Source organism: the organism of the source record quoted next, unplaced genomic scaffold (assembly GCF_019419815.1).
Source record: "Pyrus x bretschneideri cultivar Hongxiangsu unplaced genomic scaffold, Pyrus_bretschneideri_v1 Contig71, whole genome shotgun sequence".
In the NCBI taxonomy this organism is placed as follows: domain Eukaryota; kingdom Viridiplantae; phylum Streptophyta; class Magnoliopsida; order Rosales; family Rosaceae; genus Pyrus; species Pyrus x bretschneideri.
Window position 1 is genome coordinate 833,455 of NW_025999811.1, and position 8,994 is coordinate 842,448.

The 8,994-nt window shown below is 31.8% G+C and overlaps 1 protein-coding gene across 1 annotated transcript; it reads right to left on the reverse strand.

Annotated features, from left to right (window-relative positions):
* On the reverse strand, window positions 1-1,815 carry LOC103959958. The gene is made up of 4 exons (XM_048574482.1): window positions 1,378-1,815; window positions 1,219-1,290; window positions 909-1,106; window positions 1-814 (listed from the first exon to the last, which is right to left on the reverse strand). The coding sequence occupies exons 1-4, from the start codon at window positions 1,433-1,435 to the stop codon at window positions 714-716; spliced, it is 429 nt and encodes a 142-aa protein (XP_048430439.1). The 5' UTR covers window positions 1,436-1,815; the 3' UTR covers window positions 1-713.
* Between the last annotated feature and the right edge of the window lie 7,179 nt (window positions 1,816-8,994).

An 8,994-nucleotide genomic window follows, 5' to 3' on the forward strand; every position in this document is an offset into this window, starting at 1 on the left:
TTTTTTTTGCTTTAATTATTTTTGTTTACTTCCATATATATCATTTCTTTTTAAATATTTTATTAAAACTTAAAACTTACCTTTTTGAATACAAACAGTGGGTTCGGCTTAGGCCTTTCAGCCGACCCGCCAAACATTCGTCAAGTGATGAACTGACAGAACCGGAGCTACCGAAGCTTAAAGCTTTATCTCCTTCGCGATCTCTCCCTATCACTCCTTACAAACAGACTTAACTAATTCCTATTTTTATTTTTTTTTGGAAACTCAACATTTCAATTTAAAAGACATAAACATAAACTTAAAACCCCAATGTCGATTACACCTTCATAGTCGTTTTCTGTAAACATCCATGACTTGGATCTTTACTATTGTATGATCATGTAAAGAGTTTTCATCATAAATAGGATCTGTAACTAGTTAGAGATTATGGTAATCAAAATATGTGTAATCAATTTTTTATGGTAATTAAAATATGCGAACTTGATCTTTCATCTACATATGATTCTAACTTTATATGGATATACGAATTATATCAATTCACTTCGTCAATATCCAACAAAATATAATTATTTGAGATGAAACTCATCAAAATCAAATTGTACAAAGCTAGAAGGATGAATATTCTCCACTTCAGAGGATGTCGTTCCAAAAAAAATTTCTCTAAATTCTATTACAACATGATCTAAGATGTTGATGGATTTGAAAAATTCAGTTCAAGAGTGGTTCCCAAAGGTATTGGTTGAATGTTTGATGCTGATGGATTTGAAAATTTTAGTTGAGGAGTGGTTACCAGAGGTATTGGTTGAATGTTTTCCTACAAATAAATAAAAAGAAAAAAATTACTTATGAAACTAGAGAACAAAAATATAGTACACTATATATTTAGTACATTCAATGAAGGTACAAACCCGAGGATACATAAATGAGTAATTGGACATCATGGGACTTATAGCTTGAAATCCAAATTGGTGATTTTGAATCCTTTGAACCGGTGGATTTTGAATCCCTTGAACACAAGGAACAATTGGAAATCCATAGGGAAAATGTGTGACTTGACTTACGGGTGTCATATTGAATTGGTTTTGACTTGGCATTCCAATATGTCCCTAGATACCAATTCCAATTGATCCATCAGAAATAGATTAAAACAATGCTAATGAACAAAAATATAAATAAATAAATAAAACATTCATGACAAAAAATTGCTAAACTTTAAACCTGAGTTTGTGCATATATATCTTGTTGATGGTCCGTTCATCTCATATGCATTTGAATTGGATTCTTTAAAAGCTATTAAACAAATAAAATAATAATTACATTGATAATTGCAAATTGTGAATCAAATAGTAAATAAAAACAAGCCAAGTACGTGCTAACCTTTTCTCTTGTATGGACCTTTCTTTTTAGGTTGATTAGATTCCAAAGCACTCTTCATTCTACCTTTGCCCCGACCTTTGGACTTCTCAACTTTTGGATCTTGGATCTTAAGATTTTTCTCAGCTTCAGTCACATGCTTAACATAATTTACATCATTTGTTCCATCATCTTGTTCTCCAAAATTGGCATGCTTATCCAATTTTTTCTCCAACTTTAACAACTCAGATTTCAAAAAATTACATTTTTGGTTATTTTTTGCACCTTTTGCTATGATTCTTTGTGCTATATTAGATAGCTCGCTATACTGAACCAAGGAAGATGAGTCTAAATTACTCACAGCCGATTCACCATAAGAATCAAATCCAATACCACATTTAGCATCCTTGCTCCATCTTTTCAAATAATAATTGGATGGTATACTTGACAAGTCTAAATCATAGTATAGTGGAAAAAGAAACTTGTGAATAATATGTACAAATTAATACAATAGGAATTGGTCAAGAGTAATACTTGCACAAAAGTGGTCTCGACCATAAACTTGTGCCCATTTCTCACGTAATAGATATATCCCTTCTAGCCAATCATTTCCTCTCAATTCATAATCATCAAGTAACTTATTCTAACTTGATTCAAATTCTTCAACAGTCTCCGGATCATATATGCATCTTTTGAAATCTTGTGTAAATGATTTAACTCGCTAAAAACATGATTCAAGTTCCTCGCAGCATTCTGATATATGTGCCACAAACAAAGTCGATGGTGGCAATTAGGAAATACTTCACTAATCGCAGCAGCAATTGATTGGGCTTGATCTGTAAATATGGTTCATGGTGCTTTTCCATCCATGGCTTGTAAAAAGGCCTTGAACAACCACTCACATGCATCTGTTGTATCTCCATCTAGCAAACCACATCCAAAAAGTATGGTTTGACCATGATTATTGATACCAACTACTGGGGCACACACCATATTATATCTATTCGTTTTGAATGTTGTATCAAAACACACAACATCACCAAATATAGTATAATCGCGCCTCGAATTTCCATCACAAAAAAAACAACCACATATTTCATTCTCCTCGTTTGTTCGAAGAGAATAGAAAAATGACTTGTCTTCAATTTGCTTTTTCTTAAAATATTCAAGCAAACATTCTGAATCGCCATTTTTAAGAACCCCGATGCGCTTTCTCATTATCAAATTGTTACAATTAGACTGAATAAAGTTTAGTTTTTGAGACCCTCTTGCTTCTGTGGTAAAGTATGAGAAGATTTGAGATGACTGTAGTCTTGCAGAATGCATTTGATCTATCAATTTTGCTTGAGAAGACTCTATTAATCGTTGTGACCTCAATAAATGAGAACTTGATGCCGGAACAAGAACATGACTATGTTCAGCAACAAAATTTGTCACAACAAACTTCCTTTCTAAATTAAGTTTGATTTCAAGCATTGCCTTGCAACCACATCTTGTTTCTTCTCTTTTCTTCTTCGGAGTTCTTTTTTTTTTTTTTTTTTTTTTTTTATAAAAACCTTCACAAGAACAACAAAATTGTTTTTTCTTTAGCACACCTGACCTGTACTTATTCTCTCTGTTCTTTCTCACGCTAAATCCAACCCTTCTACCATATGCATTGTAGTAATTATATGCATCATCCTCATTATCAAAAGTCATCCCCAGCAAAATATCACCAACTTCGCTTGTAAATTCTCATTTTTCTTCATTTTGATCCAATGCTTCAAGGGTTTCAGAATCTGAATCTAAGTGTATACAATCAACTGATTCTTTGGCATCACTAGAAGATGGAGTATGAAACTCTTCATCTTGGTGTTCCATCTGAATAAGTATCAAATTACTTAATATTAAATTAAATTGACACCCTATAATAATCCTAAAAAGCATATTTATTGACACCCTATAATAATCATAAAAAGCATATAGTTTAACACCCTATAATAATCCTAAAAAAAGCATATATATATTGGCATCCTATAAGAATCCTAAAAAGCAAATAAACATGGGAGTTGCATACCTTTTTGTAGTTGGACAAAAATAGCAGATGGAAAACCAGAAGATGCGTGCGCATGGATGAGTTGTTTGTATTTTTTTTCCTATTCGACGTCTTTATTAGAATTACACGGTTAGCAATTGGGGGGTAGGGCTAGAATTATGTCGGTTTTCGTAATAGGGAGAGATCGCGAAGGAGATAAAGCTTTAAGCTTTAGCAGCTCCGGTTATGTCGGCTCATCACTTAGAGCCGAACCCACTGTTTGTATTCAAAAAGGTAAGTTTTAAGTTTTAATAAAATATTTAAAAAGAAATGATATATATGGAAGTAAACAAAAATAATTAAAGCAAAAAAAAAAAAAAAAAAAGGCTTAACTATAGTTAGTGTGGATTACACATGGCAAGTATTGGAAAGGGTGGTGAGCATACCCTATAATTAGTGTGGATCAATAAAAATGCACCCCCACATAACTGTGCCCTAATTATATACTTGAACCAAATTTCAGACTTTCCTTTTTCTTTAGGATAAAGAATTGACTACTTGGTTAATTATGCTTTTCTGACTACTAAGTTATGCTTACTTGATCACAATTTGCTTTACCATTATTATATTACCAAAAGAAGTGCTTTTTAATTTTACCATGGTAGCTTTTGTAAAACGGATTTGGATCCTCTCCGGATCCCCTCCCTCGGGATCTCGGGAATCAAGGCACAAGGATCGTTTATCAAAGATCGTGCGGTCACAATTAAATACTTTTTATATTTTTAAAAGTAAAGTAATCTCGTTTTGCGTAAAAAGTATTTAATTATAACCGCACGATCTTTGATGAACGATCTTTGTGTCTTGATCTCCGGGATCCTTAGGGAGGGGATCCGGAGAGGATCCAAATCCTTGTAAAACAGCCATCAATACTATCACATGTCGCACGCTGTGATGAGAATGGTCGAAGTAAACAAATGGAAATAAAAGGTAGTGAATTATATCATGCATAAGTAGGGTTACAAATTAACTTACAAACAAATATGAGTGCAAAATGGAGATCTCTTACTTTGATATATATCGACCCCTTTCTATATTGTGGAATATGTATAATCTAGGACATACATATTCTCAAGGTAGCTAGCTAGAACCCTAGAAGAAAAAAGACAAATGATGAAACCCTAATGGAAATTTGAAGGTTACGTGTTCATTCTTTTTCTAAAAACTTAAAGGAGCTAAGTTATATATACATATGGTCTGCTAGACAACAATATTGCTTTCGTGATGTATAAACCAGTCGACCACAACCACAAGAATGGTTTAATCAGTCGGTTTAGTTGGTCCAAAGTTGATTTAGTTTTCAAAGTTCAAAAGCTTGCAAGTTGGTATGATTATCGTGTTTCCCTTTTCACTATTTAATTAGGAACTCAGCATATATACAATTAACTTGACAAAGAACACGCATCGATTTTTCTTCCCTTGCAAGAATCGAAGTCACCAATACCGCTAACTCATTGACCTCCTCAGTTTCTCTGCATGAATATATGAACGCATTGAACTTATGCATGCATGCATGCAGCTTTCGGTCACCGGAGTGGGATCTATATTTAAATTTAATTTTTAATATGATGAACATAATCAATTGCTAAGCAACTGTAATTAAGGACTTTAATTGAGGTCGTTAAAGAGCATGGCTTTTTTTCCTCTTTGTTCCTTTGTGTATGTGAAAATATTCAAAGCTACATACATACATACATACATACATACATACATACATACATATATATATATATATATATATTCGTGAGGGTTGTGCTTGATATGGTGTGGTGTGGGGGAAGACCTATTGATTTGTGTGATGATAATAATGGCAGGAAGGGTGATGTGTGTGGTGGTGATTGAATTGGTAGTCGTATGTGCATCCCATCTTGGAGACAAAGGAGGCCCCTCCTCTAAAGTTAGCTGTTGAAATATCATACCTCCGTTTTACATATCCTATGAATTCAAATCTTCAATCCGAAAACAATTTTGCTTTCACTTCATATATAAGATTAATTGCTCTGTGAAAAGAGATTAACTTGTACTAGAGCGAGTGCAGAAGACATTTTTTAAATCATAGCATGCTACGCGTGACTTACACTTTTTAAATGTATTTATATGCGTAAATTGACAAAATGAACGTCAAATATTTGAAGTAAATGAATAATCTTAGATCATACTAGAAGAAACCCCTCATAAACCAATTAAAGCAGCTGAATTCCCATAATAAAATTGGTCTTTATAGAATTTAATTACATTAAGAATAGAGAAAATAATATTTAATAAACAATAGATTGAATCACATTATTGCTAGCCCATTATGAGGTTAAGGCCTGGTTTGGTACTGAGGTGATTCTGAAAAAAGCTGGTATCAAAAAAAGTTGTTAGCTGTTTTTGTATTTGGTAAACATTCAGCTTTAGCTATTTTTCACAGTTTTGGGTGAAAAAAAGCCAAAAACAAGAAGATGCAAAACCCAACTTTGAAAAACCGGCTGTTTTTCACATCTATTTTACATAAAAGTTTACCAAACACTATAATACTGCTTTTTTTTTTTCAAAAGCATTTTTACAAAAAAGTTTACCAAACACTCTGATGCTTTATTTCACAGCTGCTTATTCTCACAGCACAGCAGAAGCATCTTTTTTTCAAAGTACAACAATACCAAACCAGCCCTAAGCCCACCCCCTCCCCCTTAATGTAGATAATATCGTTTCTTAAAAAAAAAAAACAATTATTTGACAACTAATTTAACCACATTATTATCCACATATGAAAAACCTTTTTTTATATCCGGCATTACACTCCTCTTAAGATGTTTCGAACGTATTTAAAAATAGAAAAAATTAATATTTAATAAACAACTGATTGAATTACATTATTACTAACCTATTGTGAGGTTAAGTCGACACCCCTCCCCTTAGTGTAGATAATATCGTTTGTTAAAAAAAAAACAATCATTTGACAACTAATTTAATCATATTATTATCCACGTGCGAAAGACCTTTTCTATAACCGGCATTACACACCTCTTAAGATGTTTTGAACGTGTTTTAAAATAAAGAAATTGAATCACACTATTGCTAGCATATTGTGAGATACTAATTATTAAAAAAAAAATCAGAAAAAAAACTAATTAAAATGATGAAGGCATTTCTTGAATTACGGCGTGCTACGTGCGACTTACACATTTTAAATGTATTTATATGCGTAAGTTGACAAAAGAAAAGTCAAATATTTGAAGTAAATGAATAATCTTAGATCATGCTAGAAAAAACCTCTCAACCAATTAAGGCAACTAAATTCACATAATAAATTCGGTCTCTATAAAATTTACATTAAGAATAGAGAAAATAATATTTAATAAATAATTGGTTGAATCACATTATTGCTAGCACATTATGAGGTTAAGCCCACTCCTCTCCCCCTTAGTGTAGATGATATCGCTTGTTAAAAAAAATCATTTGACAACTAATTTAATCATATTATTATCCGCGTGTAAAGGGCTTTTTTTATAACTGGCATTACACGCCTCTTAAGATATTTTTAACTTGTTTAAAATAGAGAAAATAATATTTAATAAAGAATTGATTGAATCACATTTTTGCTAGCATGTTGTGAGGTTAAATCTATCCCTATTCCCTTTAGTGTGAATAATATCGTTTGTTAAAAAAAAAAAAAACAATCATTTGACAACTAATTTAATCACATTATTATCCGCATGCATAATACCTTTTTATAATTGGAATTACACGCCCCTTAAGATATTTTAAACGTGTTTAAAAATATAAAAAATAATATTTAATACACATCTAAATGAATCACATTATTGCTAGCCCATTGTGAGGCTAAGCTCACCCCTCATCCTTAGTGTAGATATCGTTTTAAAAAAAAAATCATTTGATAACTAATTTAATCACATTATTATCCGCGTGCGAAATACTTTTTTTTTATAACCGGCATTACACGTCTATTAAGATGTTTTGAACGTGTTTAAAATAAAGAAAATAATATTTAATAAACAGATGATTCAATCACATTATTGCTAGCCCATTGTAAAGTTAAGCTCACCCCCCTTAGTGTGGATAATATCGTTTGTTAAAAAAAAAATCATTTGATGACTAATTTAATCACATTATTATTATTATTATTATTATTATTCGCGTGCGAATGACCTTTTTTATAACCGACATTACACGGCTCTTAAGATGTTTTGAATGTGTTTAAAAATAGAGATATTATTGCTAGCCTATTGTGAAGTATTAATTTAAAAAAACATAAAAAAGATTAATTATTTAAAAAATACTGTTAAAATGTCGAAAATGCCCCTGCCTTATTTGATAAATTATTTTGATATGCCTTTGAAGTTTTTTGTCTTGGGGGCATTTTTGTCCAAATATTTTTGTTGAGGCTTGGTGACATCAAAATCACTATTCACCTTTTCCATTCTCTTTATATATAGAGAGGATATAAAGTAATGAAACATTCAAAATACCATAAATTATCCATGAAAACTTCAAAATTTACAATTAAATTGTCTATATATATAAAGCGGGAGACCTTAAATTGTGAAGCATTCTAAATGTAAATACCATAAATTGCCCTTGAAAACTTCAAAATTTACAATTAAATTAAGTAAATTATATTTTACACCCTCAAGTTTGAGTGTAATTGTAACCTCATACAACATTTTTAGAGCATTTCAATCTTATACATAAACTTGTATTTTGTAGCAATTTCGTACCTCCGTTAGTAAAATCGTTAATTTGACTTTTTGTTTTTTGTCAAATGTTAATTTGACTTTCGGGTTTAGGGTATTTTTTGGGGCAAGTGGCTTGACATGAAGCAGTCAAATTACAAAGAAGGTTGGTCTAGAGGACTAGTTCCGCATGACACGGTGGTTGTATGGAATGGGTGGTGGTGATGGAGAAAGAAGGTGGAGATGCGGGTGGTGTGCTCGGGTGGGAGAAGAGGGGGTGGGCCCCTTTTTACTTTGTTTATTATTTAGTTTTGTATTTAAATTGTTTTTATAAATAATTATTTGTATATGCCACGTCGTTAAAATATGTGGTTAATGTATTTGCCATGTCATCATTTAACAGTAGATTGACGGTTCGATTAACCGATATATGAAATTACAATAAAATACAAATATGTTTAACATATAAAGACCAATTATCGCATTCATAAGTTTAGTAAAACAAGAAAAATAAAGTACAGTAAATGATAGGGAGTCAAACCTTACCGTTTATGAGTTCGAAGATTCTTAGTAGCCACCAAGACACTCCTCCACACTTTATTGACGAAGTAGTTTCCCAGATGGATTAAGTCAAAGGGACGGTGAGGATAATATAGAATATGAGAAGAGTTTGACAATTAGGGAAGAGTTTGACGATCAGCTCCCATGATGAAATTAAAAAAAGAGAAATGCCAAGGAAAATCTATAGCAAATTCAGTCCATTCAATCTGTGATATCATTTTTTTGTACATAATGTTTGACACGCGTTTTTGCAATACTTACTTGATTATGTATTCAAACGATCTGAAACGTTTATCACTTATTCTTTTCTTAAAAACTATGTTTACTAAAAGA